Genomic DNA, 17,153 nt, shown 5'->3' with positions numbered 1-17,153 from the left:
GAAAAGTTCATGATTTAACACAAAGTTATTCATCTTGCTGTATTGTAGCAAGAGCTGGGCTGTGCTTAGTTGAAGTGAAGAGCTCTTAGAATTCTCAACCTGCCTGACCTAATTAGAGCCCTCCTCCTGCTTGCTCTAAAAGACAAACTGTAAGATCAGTGCCAGTGCTTTGAATGGATCTCACACACACAATGGCTGTGCTTGCTCATGCTGGCTGTTATGAGGTAAAAATTTAAGCTCATACTGAGCTGCTTAAATGGTACCACTATGACCAGACCAAAAGCTTAACAGGATTCAGTGCCACACGTGATGTAGGGTTTGGATTTGTTTTGGTTTCAAAGGTCAGCAGAGCCAGGGCTGCTCTCAGTCCATGTGCGCTCCCGCAGGCACAATACACAAAGGGACACAGCTAAACTGCAATGATTTCCTAGGCTGGGAATTCCCTCTGTGGTTTGGCAGTGCCTGAAATGCTGCTGGAAATGGAGCAGGTAAGGCTCTGGATATTTGCATTAGCAGGTTTCTACCACACTTTGGTTACAAGATCAAGGTAAAAGCAAAGGGGGAGGAGAGAGGGAGACTTAATTATGCTTTAGTCTCTGTGAATTACAGTCTGAAATGTTAACTTAATGAGTGGTCCATTTATACACCCAGGGATGCATAATGCTTAAGTGACTGTGATCTAGACAACAATACAATTTTTATTGTAGAATCATAGTGTTTCACAAAGTGGATGTAACAATAGTAGAGATTTAAAGTACAGGTAGAACACTATTATTACAGAACACGAGTTCTAACTCAAGTTAAATATTTGAGGAAAAAAAGTTAAGTAATGAAGATACAAAACCTACATACAATTTAACTGACTCTGGTGGCAAAGATGGTAAGATATTTTATAGACTGATTGATGATTCTAGCTTGAGATTTCGGTGTTCATGCTTTTACTATTTTCCTCTTGCTCTCAGCCCAGAAGACAAAATTTTTATTTCTCCATCATGGTTTTTGTTAAAATGCACAGGGAGCTCTTCCAAGCTGTGTTGGGAGGAGATGACGTGGCATCAGGTGTACATGGAGTTTTTACCTCCATGCTGCTAAAGTTTGGTATTTCTTTGTAGATTCTATTTCTTGATTTCAAGTTATGAGTTACTGATATTTTGAAATAAAATTCTAAGGTTAATGGAAAAGAATTAAATATCAACAGCTTTTTACAGAGGGGGAAAAAAGGGCATCTGTATTTCATGAAAGCAGAAACTGGCTGAAGTGGTTTAATTTTTTTACGTGTATACACACTGTTTTGTCCTTTAAATATTAGTTGTCATAAATAAGGGTCATTTACAATAATCTATAAAATTTTAGTATGAGTCTATTAAATTTTGGTAGATCCTCCTGATTTTCTTCAAGTATTACCAATTAAAACTATTTTAATCAAGTCGAGATAAATTCATCTGCATAGATACAAGTGTGAAGGAGTTTTGGTCAGTAGTTTTTATGCATCTACTTGAGTTCTCTTGCTAAAAAACTGCTAGGCCGAGTCTCCGCCTGTGTGCATCAGTAATGGTACAGTACCACTTTGTATACAGTGTCGTGTTACCTTGAAAACTTGTATTAAAGAAGAAATCAGGTCTGTCGTTTTGTAAGCATGTAATGATACATATAAGATGGGTACTGTAAGCAGTAACTGCTCTCTTAAAAACAGCCACAGTTTCTCTGTGGGATTTACCAGTTAAATAAAACTGGATAAAGGCAAATTGAAAATGCTTATTTTTCTCCATTCTAAAAGAAGGAATTAAGTAATTTTTAGTGAATACATGACAGAGCTGTATGCCGGATAATATGATATTTTGGTCTAATACTTAAGTTCCACGTTGTTTTTTACATATGAGAAATCACAATAGAAAGTTCGCAGTTTCAACAGGCAAAGCGTGGTCAGATGTTAAACGTGCTTACTGCCTTAACTTTTATCACTGTTTAAAGCACCGGCTCGTGAGAAGAGGAGCCGGCCCTGCAGGTAAGGCAGCCCGGGTGCTCGCGGTGCCCGGGGAGCACAGGCCCCTCTGCTTTGCCTTCTCCGCCCTGAGGCCGGGAGGGTTACGCGTGGCCTCCGCGTCTGCTTTTCCTACCCCCACGCGGTGTTGCCGTGGCGCTGGGAGGCTCCGTGCCGCGGGCGGGGCTGGCCGCAGGCAATGACAGTGCCGGGCTGTCCCTCGGCCGCCCCTCCGCTCCCCCCCGCGGCTCCCGCCCGGCACGTACGGACCCGCGCTGTCCCCCCGGGCCGCGCCCGTCCCTTTAAATACCCGCCCCGGCCCCGCCCACTCCGGCGCGCCCCGGCCAGTGAGCGCGCGGCGGCGGGCGGCGCGTGCGTGGGGCGCGCGGCGAGGGCGCCCCCTGCGGCGCGGCGCGGCGCTCACGCGGAGCCTCCCTGGCGGAGCGCCGGGCCCCGCCATGGTGGGCCGGGAGAAGGAGCTCCGGATCCGCTTCGCGCCGGGACGCTGCGAGCTCGTGGAGGTGAGGGCGGCGGGGCCGGCTGCCCGCCGCGGGGCGGCTGGTCCGGTGTGCAGGCTGACGAGTTCGCGGCGGGGCAGGGCCCGGGGGGGCCCTGAGGGGCCGCAGGTACCTGAGGACGGCAGCCGGGAGCGCTCCGGGAGCGGGGTGGTTTTTTATCCGCACGGCCTGCTCGGAACGGCCGCGGGGACACGGCGCTCGGCGAGCCCGAGGCACAGGGAAGGGCTCGGCCATAGAGACCGTGTGCGGTGATTCCATGTAGGATTCCCGTGGGAGGCCCGTCCCCGGCCGCTGTCCCGGGCGCGGTCGGTGGTGCCCCGCAGGGTACGTGAGGTGCCGCCGCAATGAGGGCTGGGCGTGTAGGGAAAGGCACAACAACTTCTGGCAACACCAGGGGAGGTTCACCTGTCGTTGCGAGCCTTTGGAAAGCCCCAGGCTTTGCCTTTTGCTTTCCGTGGCTGCAGGCGATGTCAGAGCCGAGAGAGCTCAGTCTCGCGTTCCCTTCCCTCTACTGACTTGGATCTCATCGTTTTTATTGCAGATCTGTTACACCAGTGGCTTCCGGGTTTTAGTGGCTATGCCTTTAAATTAGTGGTTTGAGTTCATCGTGATTTTCTAAATAAAAATATAGAGCTTGAAAAGCTTTATAAAAAAACTTTAAAAGTACTTGTTTCTGGTTTTCAACTTGAAATGCATCATCTTTTGTTGTTTTTATAAATTATACTCTCATATTTTGGTAGCGTCTACAGAGTGATCTGGTGTCTCATATATGCTACTTTTTAATCTGACAATGCTGTGACTTGTTTATTTTTAAGTGAATGAGTCTTCTAAACACAATACTTCTTTGTTGGTTAATATGGACATCAGATAACAATAAATGGGATGATTCATTATAAACCTCAGAAGTTCCTGTTTCAGTGGTGTAAGTAGACCACAGAAATGCTGCTGCACCTAGGGGATGTCCTGTGAAGGAGCAAGGGAGCATACAGGGAAACGGTTCATCTGTTCAGGTTTTGCATCACCAGAATGTTAAAACTTCTGGTGAAATGAGTGACTGGAATCAATTAGTCTCACGGACAACAGCAGTAGCATGCAAGCTGTGCCTGGTGAAAGCTGTGTTTGTGTCCAGTTCAAGCTGTGCTGCTGATGTAACATCCTATTTATGATGTGTAAAATAAACAAACTTAGATGAATGAGGCTTTCAAACATCAGATTTTGCAAATGACGCTTGGTTTTGTGTTGGTCACTTCCTACTTACTGAAGATACTCAGTGGTGTTTTTACAGAACCGTTTGACTCTGTTCTGCAGCAGGTGTTGGGTATTTATTAGCAGGCAGCTCTGGCTGTGGGAGCCCTGATCACAGGTCCTGTGACACTCTGGGCAGACTTTGCTGAGAGAAGTACAGAAGAAAACAGTAGTTGCATGTTCTTGCTCATGCTGTTCAGAGAAGCCTGGGTAGCCTTTCAAAATGGTAAATGAGCCTGTGTTCTCAGATAAAATTTGAGGAAAAAAGTAACTTTTTGAAGCATCGCCTGCTGTAGTCTGTAATTTTCAGGTAACTGTCTGCATTAAATTATTAATTTTCATCCAGTACTAATGGCGATAAGTCAGCCTTCATCTGGAGATTTAGAGTTGAGAAGAATGCATGCACTGTGCTGGGAACTTGAACCAGTTGTTTTGGGGTGGGCTGTTTCCATCGTGCCCCTCTGCACATACCCTTTTGGAACGAAAGCTTTGTAACTTCATGGGTCAAAGACAGTCATTTGGAAGTGATTGCTGTGGCTTCCTGTGCTGCAGTCAAAAAGTAGCAGCCTGGTACAACGCTTCAAAATTACTGGGCTACTGAGATTGCATAGCAGAAGGCATTCTATGATGTACAGAATTACAGTAATTTGTCACAAATTGTCCTTGTGTGAAAAGTGGTCAGGAAATCCAAGATTTGTGGGTTCTGCACACCCAAAGGTTTTTTTTTGCACAGGCATGGTAGAGATATGCTTTCAGTTCTCTTTTTAGCAGGAGGGTTTTTTTGGGTTTATTCATGGCAGATACAGAAGGAAAGCATTAAAGGAAAGATTGCAGAGACAGATGTGGATCTTGTGTTTGCTGTCTTGAAAACTTGATGTTTTAGTGGGAGGTGGGATGAAGTTTGTGTGTGCTGATGTTCACAGCTGTCCCAAGTGCCAGAATGTGCAGGAGCTGAAGTCCAGCTTTAGTCACTGAAATAATTTCCAGATGCATTTCATAAAACTGACAAGAGATCCATATCTTGGTTTTACTTACATTATTGTGTTGAATAACAATGAATTACTCTTCTATTTAATAATAGATTTCAAGATTTTAATTACTACAGAAAGTTATATTGTATTGCTGCAGCTCTTAGCAGGCAAGTCTATCCAGAATTATTTGTTGTAGGATTTGGACCCTAAATGTTACATTTTTTGGGTCCATTTTCTAAAAAAGTTATTTCCCTCCTTTCAGATTGCACAAAGCTATCAGCTTTTGAATGAACTTAAAATTCCGTCTTCACTAGTGGTTTGGATTGTTGCAGAAGTAAGTGAGTTTCTCACTGAAATTTTGTTTTCATTACCTTTGAATCTATGTTTAAATAGTTGACTGGCTGCAATGTTGGTCCTCCCAGATGTTGGTGTTCCATGAAACATTCCAGAAGACTCAGGAGAAGCTTTTTTAATACAGTAGCCTCTGACTGTGCATACTTTAAAAGAAAAAACAATAACAAATTACAGTAGAAACAAAACTGTTGCTGTTGTCATTTCCCTAGGAAGATGTTGACGTTCCCAGCAGGCGAGTTTTGATCACTGGTGCCACGGGACTCCTTGGCAGAGCTGTGTTTAAAGAGTTCAATGAAAATAACTGGAATGCCGTTGGGTGTGGATATAGGAGAGCTCAGCCCAGGTTTGAACAGATCAATCTTCTGGACTCTATTGCAGTTCATGACATTATCCATGAGTTTCAGGTGAGTTTCTGGAGTATGAAGTGGATGGGAGGGGTACCTTATGTGTCCTGTAGTCAGCTGATAGTGCTGCTGGGTTCTGGGGCAGGAGTGGGGCTGGTGCTTTGGCGGAGCCCTGACACAGGTGTGGCTGTGTGGTGCCCCACCCAGAGCAGAGGTTTCCCTGCAGGTGCCCCCTGGCCTGGCCTTTGGCAGGCTGCAGGCACAGCTCCACCTGCCCCACACTGCAAAGGAAAAGATACACCTGAGTTACTGACGCTGGAATGTGTCAGTGTGCACTTCTGGGGAAGTGGAAGGAAATGTGAATCCAACAGCACTAACTCTGTCTAGTGTGCAGTGTTAAGTGCCAAGGGGAATATATAAAACCTGAAATGCATTATGCAGGGTGCCAGTCTATAAAACAGTAAATATCATCTTAATAATCTGCACATGTTAAGTAAGCCATGTATGAATAGCTTATCTAAAAATTTTAGTACCCTTTATGTGAGAGAGATGTATCTTGTATTAATATATATTTTACTATACAGAGTTAAAGAGAAAAAAGTCCCCACAACTTCCAAGTTGCTGTAGAATTGAAACTACCAAAGACCATAATTGCACAATTAATGATAAATGTTTTTCATATCTTGAAACAGCATGATTATATTGTAAAAAGATACTAAGGAAGATGTTCCTTGGAATGCCATAATTAAAAATAACAGTGCTATTTTTATTGCTTAGTTTTGCCTGAGGGGTATCATCACTAGAGTTGGGGTGCAACTGCCATCTCTTGACATGTTGGTTGTTTAAAATTAGTCTTTAATTTCCAGCCTCATGTTATAGTCCACTGTGCTGCTGAGAGAAGGCCAGATGTTGTAGAAAGTCAACCAGATGCTGCTTCTCAGCTCAATGTGGCTGCTTCAGCAAACTTGGCAAAAGAGGCAGGTAAGGAGAGCATCTCGTGGACCTGGTGTCTTGTTAAAATCCTGCATCTATTTATTCAGGGACATCAGTGGAAATAGTCCAAGTGGGAATGTCACTCCTGCCAGCACTGTGCTGGTGACCTGTTTTCCATAAGAGTAGTGTGCACAACTCTGGGAAGGATCAGGGAACAGACAAAGCCGGAGGAATGAATGTGCATGGAAGGATGAGATCCTTGGGAGGATTTAAGGGTCTGTTGGGATTTCAAAGAAGGCATAAATTAATATAAATTATCTATAAACATATTCTTCTTAGCTGGAATTGGAGCATTTCTGATCTACATTAGTACCGACTATGTATTTGATGGAACAAGCCCTCCGTATAAAGAGACTGATGTACCAAATCCCCTGAATTTATATGGCAAAACCAAACTGGAGGGTGAAAAGGCAGTTCTGGAAAACAATGAAGGTAAGACACTCAACCATTTTTAATGCAGGCTTTCTATTTTTACTCAGTTATGTATTAGCTTAGTAGACTCTTAAGTCACTGATGGAGTTGCAAAACCATGGAAACGAGTTTCAGAGAAGAATGTGACTAGGAGTTGGTTTCCTTGCTCATTAGCAGTCCCTCTTGCTTATATCTTGACTAAAGTTTTTATTTCTTACCTGTTCTAATCTTCATTCATGGCATTTGTCTCCGTGATGGACATTCCTACGCCTCTGTCTATTGTGAATCTGCTGTTCCTAAGGAAAGATAAAATACATCATTCGATATACAGCTGCAGTTATTTACGGGGATGCATTGCAAGTGTTGTCAGTGTATATTTGCTTAAAGGAAAAATCAGACTTGTGATTCAGTAATAATACAGCTCAAATCACATGGAGCCTTGATACTTCTTGGGTTTTGCTCTGTTATGTATGCCAACAGGCCACCCATTTTGGTTTACTCTCCTGCACACATCAGATTCCTTCTTGTAACACTTTCTAAAGGGTTAATAACATATTTATGGTTTTAAACAACAAGATTTTTCAAAATTGTTTGTGTCTTTTCTTGCTGAAAATTTGGCATGCAAAATTTCCAAACATAATTTTTAAAATTCTGCTTAATGGAAAAGAGTGTGTTCACTTTAAGATTATTTCCTGTACAAGGGAGATATTTGGCTGTTTCTAGTTAGTGCACTGCCAGTGTCCAGTAACAGATTATAAGGAAAGAACCGCTTGTATTTTATCCAAAAATCTGAAGAAAATAATCTCAGTCCACATGCTGAAGAGGCATGTGATGTGTCAGTATGATACAGTGTGGTTCTGTGCTTCCCAGCCAGAGAACCAAGCTATTGATAAATCAGAGTGATGGTCTTCCAGTAAGTAAAAATCTCCTGCGCATGATGGAATTGGTATTACTAGTAAGAAATAAACTTTGTAAAAAAAAACTTTGTTAGGAAAAGTCTCATTTAAGTAAAAATAAATTTAAATGACCAGTTATTCACTCCACCTCTGCATTAAATACCATCTCTGAATGTGACTGTGATGCTGTTTGCTCCCTCTTCTAGACTGGTAATGAAGAAATGACTTTACCAAATGCAAGTGTGTGTGGGAATCTTGCTGGACCCTTCCCCCAGCTCCACTCTGCAGTTTGGTTTTGTAACCTTTCAGAGCAGGATCTGTCAGGCAGCAGTGGGTTGTAGCAGTGGTATTATTAGCAGGAGGAGTGTTGGGGTGGTGCTGAGTAAAGAGTTTGAAAATATGAATTCTCTTGATTCATACAAATACAAGTATTTTCCATGTACTGGTGCTTCAGGCACTAATTTGCTGATACCGTGTAGGTAGAATTCCCCTGGTCAAATCTGTTGCTGTGTGAAGAACTCTCCTGTCTATTTCTGTTGTAAAATGCAAAAATCTCCAGTTGGTGGGTTTAAAATTTTTTAAAAAGATACTTTGCTTTGGTTAGAAGGGAATACATGCTTGTAAATAAATATGTGTGTATATATATATGTATATAGTCATGCTTATAAAACTACAAAGTGTCAAGAGGTTCTCAGAGCTGTTAGTCATGAGGCTGATCCTCTCCAAGTCTCAGAGAGCTGAGAACGAAAGGAAGGCAGTTTCTTCTCAAAGAATGAATATTTTTAACACAATTAAAAAAGAGATGTTTCAACCAGTATTTAAAGATAGGAAGAACATCTGCTGAGTGACCAAATAACTGCTTGTAGAGCAGCAGGAAATCAGTGTCATGTTGGGTTTTCTATTTGTTTTTCTTTAAGTATTTATTCTGGTGTACTGCTCTGTGAGAATAATTTCTGTGTTAGCTTTTTCTGTTTCTCTCCAATATCTATCACATTGTCCTCCAAATATATTAAGAATGGTAATGTTTTGATGACTTCAGCTTCTAATTTCAGGTCTGATTTTTTTTGTTTTCTCTTTCAGCAAAACTATTACTTTTAAGTAATTTATCATAGCCTTGGTTTTCTCCTCAGAGGCTTTTTGAGTCTTCATGACGGAGATAGACTAGTATGATGTATTCCATCATGAAATATGCTTCTCTCTGCTTTTTGTTAATCCCTCAAATCACTGTCCTGGAATCTAACATTATTTACTGTTGTGTTCTGTGACCCTATTCTGTATTTGTCAAGCTATTCATTTATTTCAATGTTCATGTCTTTTTTTCTGGTAAATAATACCCTCCTTTATACAGGAGGCTTCTGCATGATGGATGAAAAATCTTGGTAATTGAAGCCTGATGACTTGTGATTGGTGGGAATTATTCTCCTTGTTCTTACCCAGTGAGGATGGGGAGTGCTGGAGTAGCTGCACAGAGTAGATGGGTTTTTAAATTTTTTTCATTTTTGTTCTAACCCAAACAGGCATCTTTATGCAATTAATGAAAGCTTGTTAACTTTCTGGGAATCAATGGCATAAATGAAAATAAATCATAATATAATAATGTCTATAATTCTAGTGTTTATAAACTAGTTTTGATAGAAATTAAAATTATATTCTGTGAGCCAACATACTACTTGCATTTTATTTGTGATTTGTAGATGCTTAATATGATCAGCATATTTCTTAACACTTCCACTTTTTAGATTGTGCTGCAGCATTTGTCCCCACCCATGATCTAAAATATTTTTTTTCCTTTAGAAACTGCAGTACTTAGGATTCCTGTCTTGTATGGAGAGGTGGAAAGACTGGAGGAAAGTGCTGTGACAGTTATGTTTGATAAAGTGCAGTTCAGTAATAAATCTGCCAACATGGACCACTGGCAGCAGAGATTTCCTACCAATGTCAAGGATGTAGCAGCCGTTTGCAGACAACTAGCAGAGAAGAGAATGCTGGTAAGAATGGCAAGCAATGAGCCTCTGCAAGGTGAAAACAGTTTGAGTTCTCAGCTTTGCTTCTGGACAACTGGGAGCTGCACGTCACCTGGATTATTTGCATTTCTGGAATGGTGGGAGGGAGGAAAGAACTGGCTGCAATACCACAGGATCTTTGCATGACTATGAGGGTGTTGTGGTCTTTGAAACAAAAATGGTTGAGGAGATGGGACTGAGCCTTCTGAAAATTGACTTGTGTCTTCTGGTATAGAGGAGAGAATTAGAAATGCCAGACTTACTCTGATATGCCTTTTACAAATTGCTAGTTTGAACTAAAAAACCCCATGTGGTTGAATGTAATTTGCAAAGATGAACTTGTTTACTTTATTAACAACTCTGATGTGGCTAAACAAAGCCCCTGGACTAAATTACTTCCTTGTATTTGTTCACCACAGCACCTTCAGATTACCATCTTTGGAAGGTAACAGAACCAAACAGCAAACAGCCACCTTTATTTTTCCACATGGTAACTTTGAAACCATGGACACGGTCCAGTCGGTTTGACTGGACTTGTGCGGAGTTTTCAGTTTAACATTCAGAATGTGTGTGATGCCTTTTGCCTTTGTTGTTGAGGAAGTGAACGTCACAGAACAGCTGAGTTCCTCCTCCCCAGCTCTTTGACCTTGCTTGGTTGGTAGGCAGCTCCTTTCCCTCCTGTTCATTCTCCAGGACACAGGCTGGCTGTGAAGTCTGGTCAGACAGAAGTAACACCAGTTTCCCATCTCAGTCCCTGGTCAGGTGTTCTCTGAAAGGGTGCAGATGTTTCTAGAACACCACTGAGGTGCTGTAAGATGTCTTTTGAGATAGGGTCGTGCTGGTTGCTAATTCTGCACAGTTCTTGCACAGGAATTACCTGAGGGCCAACTGGCTGCTTCCTTTCATCTGTGTTTCCTCTTTCTTTTCCAGGACCCATCAATAAAAGGAACCTTTCACTGGTCTGGCAATGAACAGATGACTAAGTATGAGATGGCATGTGCAATTGCAGATGCTTTCAACCTTCCCAGCAGCCACTTGAGACCAGTAAGTGATGTGTTGTTGGACCTGTAGGCAGATACATGTCCTTGATCATTACAAGTAGCAGGTCTCCCACTGGCTGTACAAGTGAGCGTCCTCTTCAGAAGGGGCTGTGCATGCCCAGCACAGCAGCTCTGTTGCTCAGGAAAACAGCAGCTGCTTTGATCTGCTGAATTAGGAAAATTACTGAGTCGGTCAGTCACCAATTTCCCGGTCTGTAGTGCAGTGGTATTTCTGCAGAACAGTTCCTCTTAGTCACAAGCAAATCTGTACTTTTATGTTACAGACTGATAGAACATTAACTTGAAGATAGGGCTCTATCAATAACACCTGTGCAATGTCCAAATTTATTTCTGAATACATGCATTTAAGAACTACAAATTCTTTTTGCTTTGCTTAAAACACCTGTCCTGCAGTTTTATTGACACTTGAGACTACTCTTAAAGACATACTGATAACTTGGTGGGCATATAACGTGTCTAGAAGATTTTATTTATGTACAAAATAAATTCTAAGGATTCAGAATTGGTGAACACTGGAACTGAAATGAGACTCGGAAGATGAAAGAAAAATAGTGGAGTACACTTAGTCTGAATTGTTTCTGCCCAACTCTGTTTCTCTTCAAGTATATTGATCAAGACACGGTTCCATTTACATTCTGGAGCATTCCTTACGTTTTGATGATAATCACAGAGTGAAAATACAAATAACATGTTGAAAAACACAAATAGTAACAGTAAAGAGTGAGAAAAATTTGCCTTAAAACGCTTCATGTGGCCTGATGTGTTGAAATAAATTAACTATAAAACAAGCAAATAGCAAAAAAATCCAAACCAAAAAGATCCCCACAAAATAGTTGGAAGGGAGGAGGCGACCACACCTATAGAAAGGTGTGAAGCAAAAGTTCTAACGTACAGGTACAAGTATTTTTCTGTTACTTCTGATGACTTACTGGTGTGGGGGGTGATTTTTGTCTTCTGTTTCTGCTTTCAGATTACTGACAGTCCAGTTGTGGGTGCTCTTCGCCCGAAGAATGCGCAGCTGGACTGCTCCAAGCTGGAGATGCTGGGGATAGGTCAGAGGACGCCGTTTCGAGCTGGGATCAGAGAGTCACTTTGGCCTTTCCTTGTTGACAAGAGATGGAGACAGACAGTCTTCCATTAGTTTGTAACTTTTTTAGTAAAAGTATGGTATGTGGCACTTTTTTAAAAGAAAAAAAATTAGTTTTGTATGAGTGTTCCTAAATTGTGACATTTATGAGCTTTCATTTAATTGGGTAAACAAATGGTCTTGCACTAGTTTAACTTAGCCTAAAAAAAGTTCAGTGACAAAAACTGAGCCTATTTGATGTCATGGATTTTTCCTTCCATTTGTACCAGTCTAACTTAATATCTGTTCTTGGTGGATTGAGGTTCTTAGTAATGAGTACTGTGTAATGCTAAGAATGACTCAGATCACTTGCTGACTTACTTTTGGCTGAAATATGTTGTTGATGCTTAAGGTCTGTGCTATTGTTGTATACACCATTTCTTTTCATTGAAAGACATGGTCAGTTAGTTTATCACCAAAAATCTGAGTTTTTTGTTTTTAATTTCTGAAGGTGGTGTTCTTTGGGAGTTAAGCTGAAGTAGGAATCCTTAAGTGTTTGTTTTGCTTGAGCTCTGATCAAAATGTTTTTTAAAAAAGTGAAACTTTATTTTTGCAATTATCAAGTGTACTTTTTATGCTTGAAATATTTTCAGAATGTTCTGTAAATTGAATGCCTGCAGCTTTGTATTTGTACAGTAAGTTGTATGCATTTGTTTTCATGGTGACTTAAGCTGGGGGGGTGGGGACAGTGGGCAGCCAATAGTTTTGACCTGGGGGTTTTTCTGGGTGGGGCATTGGAGTTGAAGGATTTTTTTTTATTTTATTTTTACTGGGTGGTTGTTTGTTTTTGTATGAAAGCACAAAATATCTTCATCCTTCCCTTCCCTTTTTGGGAAAAGCATTTGCAACTTGTTAAATTAATGGAAGATGTTTGTTAGTCAGTACATTGGAGATGAAGAGGAAAGGTGTTCAATAATTTGTAGCACTGCAGTGGTTTTTGCACAGATTGTCAGACCTGGCACTGCTGCAGCTTGTTCTGTAAGAGCAAAGTGTGTGTGGTGAAGGTTTGCAGCATAATAAAACTGCAATAGTCTAATATAAGACAGTCTTTAAAGCTGGACTCAATAGCCAGGTAATGTGGAGGAAGAACATTGTACAGCTTTGCTTCCTTTTGAAGTTGTAGAATCAACAATGTAAATGTTCTGATATTGCAGCAGAATACTAGTAAAGCTAATAAAAGGTGCAACTGGATGGTCATTTATTTTTCTGAGGCTGAAATGAAGGGGAAGAGAAAGATGTTCGGTTTTTTTTTTTTTTTTAAAGTGTGTGGGGGAGACGCACACAAAAATAGACCAGTTGAAGGTCTTGTAAGGGTCAGCTTCACGTTCAGTCATTTCATTTCAACTGGCATTTGCTAAGCATTCATAATCCCAATTTGTTTTTAGGCTGAAGTCCTGATACACACATGGTAACCTATCTCCAAAATGACAATAAATATATATTGCTGGCATGAGATGCAGTCGTTGATTCTTTCTTTACCATTGGGATTTGTTTATCTGAATCATAAATGTTTGCAATTCTTCCTGAAATCTGTGTGCCCTATCAGCGTTGTGATTTTATTCCCTCTTCAGTTCAATAATTACTTCCAGACATGGAATTGGTTGGATCAGTTTCTCTGTCAGTGTCACTGCCTTGGTGATGTGATAAATGGACACTCAAAAGATACAGAAGGTGTTGAAAATATGAGCCCTGAAACATCTTGGGCCTCAGGGCTGGATTGGGAAGATTCTATGTCCCTTCCCCTTGCAGAGAGCAGTTTGACCAGGAAGGAAAAAAGGATAACTTCTCTCCCAAAGATAAAGGACCTGACATGAGTTGGGCATTTTACTGGAAGGACAAAACTGAAGTATTTGAACTTTTTTTTTTTTTTTTTTTTTTTCCACACTGAGCAAGTAAGTCCCCCTGTCCAGTTTTTGCCTGTTAGGGAGGATCTGTGTCCTCAGTATCCCCCTTGGAGACTGCACTCTGGAGGCATGTTGTTACTGGACAGACACATTGGGTGACACTTCCCTCCTTTGGTTATAGAAATCCAAGCACTAATAAATATTGCAAGAGGCAGTGGAGCTAACACTGTCATTTTCCAGTCACTCTAAAGATACATTGCTGTTGAAAGAACTTGTCATACTCTCCCCTTCTTGTCTCTGGCTTTGTTTCTGTCTCTGCGACACTGGAGGTGTTGGTGTTCATCCACAGGGGCCCAGAAACTTTTTAGGGTCAAAAGCATTGTAATTGCATGAGACACAGTCTTGCTGTTGGGAGGAAGAAGTGGCCTCTTTTTACAGAAGCATTGCCAATTTTTGCCAGGCGAGTGATTGTGGAAGTATGGCAATACACAGTTGCAGCAGCCTCTTGTTAGAGGGCAGAAATGAGCTGAGACACAGACTTCTTGTTTTTCTCAGCATGAAAAGGGTCCTGGTTTATTCCTCTTTACAGCTCAGCCATCCTGACTCCAACCATTCACTGCCTCTGGCTGCAGCAAGCTCCTGCTGGAGGTCTCCCTTGCAGCCTCTGACTGCAGGGATCAGTTTGCAGACTCTGACTGCAGCTTTTACCCAAACAGACTGTGGCTGCAGGTTCCAACAACAGGCTCTGACTGCACACCCAGACTGTGTTTATCTCTCCCCAGAATCCTCCTTTTTCATGATCCCCTCCTTCCCTCTTCCTCAAGGTTCCTCCTCCTTCCTGATTCCCCTTCACCCACTAACCCACTCCCTTTTATCACACTTCTCTTTACTGGCTATAGCTGTGACTCATCAGGGGCAAGGCTATAAGGGGTAATTAACACAGCTCTTACTTACCCCGGGTGAGGTCACCTGTATTCCCTTCTCCTACACTGCTCCAGTCTTCATTGGAGGGTTGTTGGAGGTTTATATTCATTTATTCATTGTTGTCTGTCAGCAGTGGACATTAAAACCAGTGACTTTTCTTCTTTTAAGTCTCATTTGCTGTTCAAGCTGCAGGGATGCTGTAGGAGCCCAGCAGAGAAGGGGCTGATGTGTGTTTCAGACACCAAGAGCTGGATGGCGGCAGAGCCAGCCAAGGACTGTTGGTGTCTGGTGAAGGGGCCGTACAGGGGATGGCAGCACTTTGCTGGGACAAATGTGCTTGTTCTGGCTGCTGGACGTAAGCACAACACATGCAGCACAAACATGGGAACGTGGTCCACAGGTGGGCATACATTTCTTAAAATGACCCCAAAGCTCTCTGACCCATTTCCAGGAAGGTCTAGAAGAAAGGACTGCAGGATAACTAATTTGCATAGAAAGTGATAAACTTATCTCTAGGGCAGGGAAAATTTACCTAGAGAAGGACCCTGGGCACCCTATCAGCTGGGTCAGCACTGGAGCCAGGACTGGTGATCCCTTTTTGTCCCTTTCATCCTCTCTCCCCCTCTTTAATTAATCTCATCCTGTCTCTCTCTCCTTTTGCCTTATTCCTTTATGTAAAATCCTCTGCCATGTGCTTATGTAGGTCAGGGACTAACTGGTATCAATTTCCATGCCAAGTGTTTCATTCACTAATAAAACTTCGTAAGCTTTTGTGGACCCTCTGACTTTCGTCATTCTTTACAACCATGAGTGAGTCTTTTGAGGAAATTTCTTGGTGGTTTTGGGAAGCACAAGTGTAAGAAGTGTTTGCTTTTCAACAGAAACACTGTGGAAGTGCCAGTGATGTCATCTCCAAGGACTTGTGCAGAGCTGGACTTCGAAGCCTATTAGACTTAAAAAACAAATTGTTGCCAGTTTTTCATTGTTTTTGTAAGCTTTATTGCGTTTAAGGTTTAAACTGCCTCTCTTAGCATTCTAAATTTCCAGTTTGCTAATAGGCTAATTCCCAATTTGCTAAGGATTTTGCAAACAAACTAAAAAAGAAAAGGGTAAATGTATTAACTGACATAGCTGGATTCTGGAGTGCTGGATTCTCTTAAATTCCAAAACTTAATATTTGCTCTGTAAAAACCGAAAGCAAAAAATTGTCATAGCTCTACATGTCCACTTTGCTTTAGTACTCTAATAATGGTTTATGGGGTGAAAGCGAAACAGGAAAATCAGTTGATGCTCAAAATCTTTTTGGTAAGAGCCACGTTTTTGGAAATTTACATTAAAATCTCTAGGAAAATCTAATTTCAGCTCAAACCATTTTTTTTTTAGTGCCTGTCCCTTCCTTCTCTGTGTTACCACAGTAGATTTCAAATAAAAGGTTGAGAGGAGTTCGTGACATTTCTCATTCCACAAAGAGAATTCTAAGTCACAAAACTAATTTTGGCATTTTTTCCATCTGCTGTCTGGAAGAGGATCTGGCCAAGTGGTCAATGTACCTGTCAGTTGCACATTAAATTGCTGCAGCTGAAGGAAGGCAGAAGCGAAGTGTACCCAGTGCTGCAGCCCCGATCAAAAAAGAGAACATTCTGATCTCTGGGGCTGCAGTGCACTCAGTAATACACTGATGTGCCAAGTTACAGCTGGCTTTAGCAGCTGTAACTGGACCAGCAGCCTGTCCCTCCCATACCCACCAGGGTCCCTTGAGAAAGATGCATTTCAAAGGCTGTTGTGAATTACAGGGACAGTGACTGAATCTGTGAGAAAAAGCTTCATAGAAAAATAATTCCTTGGGATGAAGTTCTGTGTGCTGAAGTTCTTAAGAAACAGCTGAAGTAATTCAGTCAGCCTTGCCTGACATCACCCCCCTATAACATCCCACACATATGTGAGCCTTTATCTCAGCACGAGGAATTCGAGCTCTGCCACAGAGGCAAATATGGGAATTAGAACAGTTGGCTGAAACCAAATTTTCAGTGATTAATATAAGGAGAAATAAGTCTGTTAAGGAGGATTCCCCCACTGGCACCCCTCACAGTGCCCAATATGTGTCTGAAGGGACTGTTTCTCTCTCCAGGAAGCTCGGGAAGCACCTGCTTGTGGAGAGCATGACAGCAGCAGGGGAACAACTCCTGCTCCAGAGCACCTGGATGTACCTGCAGGAGGCACCTGCAGAGCTGTGACCTGTGCCTGTGGGGCACCTGGCGGAGCCGCTAACTTCATCTCCAATGGCATCAGTCATTTCTGCCCTAACGTACATCAGGCTGTTTTACATTAACTCACTCATGACATAAATTATTCAAATTTTAACCATTCTGATCCCACATACTCCGTGTATAAATTGAAACTGGATGTTCTTTTAAGTGACACATTTTTATTTAAGCTACTTGCTTCATGGGCTAACTTTACAACCAGTCACTCACATACAAAA

General features: G+C 41.9%; 1 protein-coding gene across 2 annotated transcripts; it reads left to right on the top strand.

Moving 5' to 3' along the window:
* The first annotated feature begins 464 nt into the window (after window positions 1-464).
* On the top strand, window positions 465-13,356 carry MAT2B (methionine adenosyltransferase 2 non-catalytic beta subunit). Of its 2 annotated transcripts, none has more exons than XM_066197162.1 (7): window positions 465-488; window positions 5,279-5,473; window positions 6,280-6,394; window positions 6,686-6,838; window positions 9,508-9,701; window positions 10,647-10,760; window positions 11,748-13,356. In XM_066197162.1, the coding sequence occupies exons 1-7, from the start codon at window positions 468-470 to the stop codon at window positions 11,916-11,918; spliced, it is 963 nt and encodes a 320-aa protein (XP_066053259.1). In that variant the 5' UTR covers window positions 465-467; the 3' UTR covers window positions 11,919-13,356. The 2 variants fall into 2 exon arrangements, with proteins under 2 accessions (XP_066053259.1, XP_066053258.1); XM_066197161.1 differs by lacking the exon at window positions 465-488 and adding an exon at window positions 2,397-2,502.
* The last annotated feature ends 3,797 nt before the right edge of the window (window positions 13,357-17,153 follow it).

Source organism: Chamaea fasciata, unplaced genomic scaffold (genome assembly GCF_029207755.1).
Source record: "Chamaea fasciata isolate MVZ Bird 193981 ecotype frontalis unplaced genomic scaffold, bChaFas1.0.hap1 SCAF_15, whole genome shotgun sequence".
In the NCBI taxonomy this organism is placed as follows: Eukaryota; Metazoa; Chordata; class Aves; order Passeriformes; family Sylviidae; genus Chamaea; species Chamaea fasciata.
The sequence above is the reverse complement of the archived record's forward strand: the minus strand, read 5'-3'. Positions and strand labels throughout refer to the sequence as shown.

Coding starts and splice junctions, on each gene's coding strand:
- MAT2B (XM_066197161.1), top strand. CDS start 2,440: ATGGTGGGCCGGGAGAAGGAGCTCCGGATCCGCTTCGCGCCGGGACGC. Junction 5,474..6,279: donor ACATTATCCATGAGTTTCAG/GTGAGTTTCTGG, acceptor TTTAATTTCCAG/CCTCATGTTATAGTCCACTG. Junction 6,839..9,507: donor AGTTCTGGAAAACAATGAAG/GTAAGACACTCA, acceptor TTTTTCCTTTAG/AAACTGCAGTACTTAGGATT.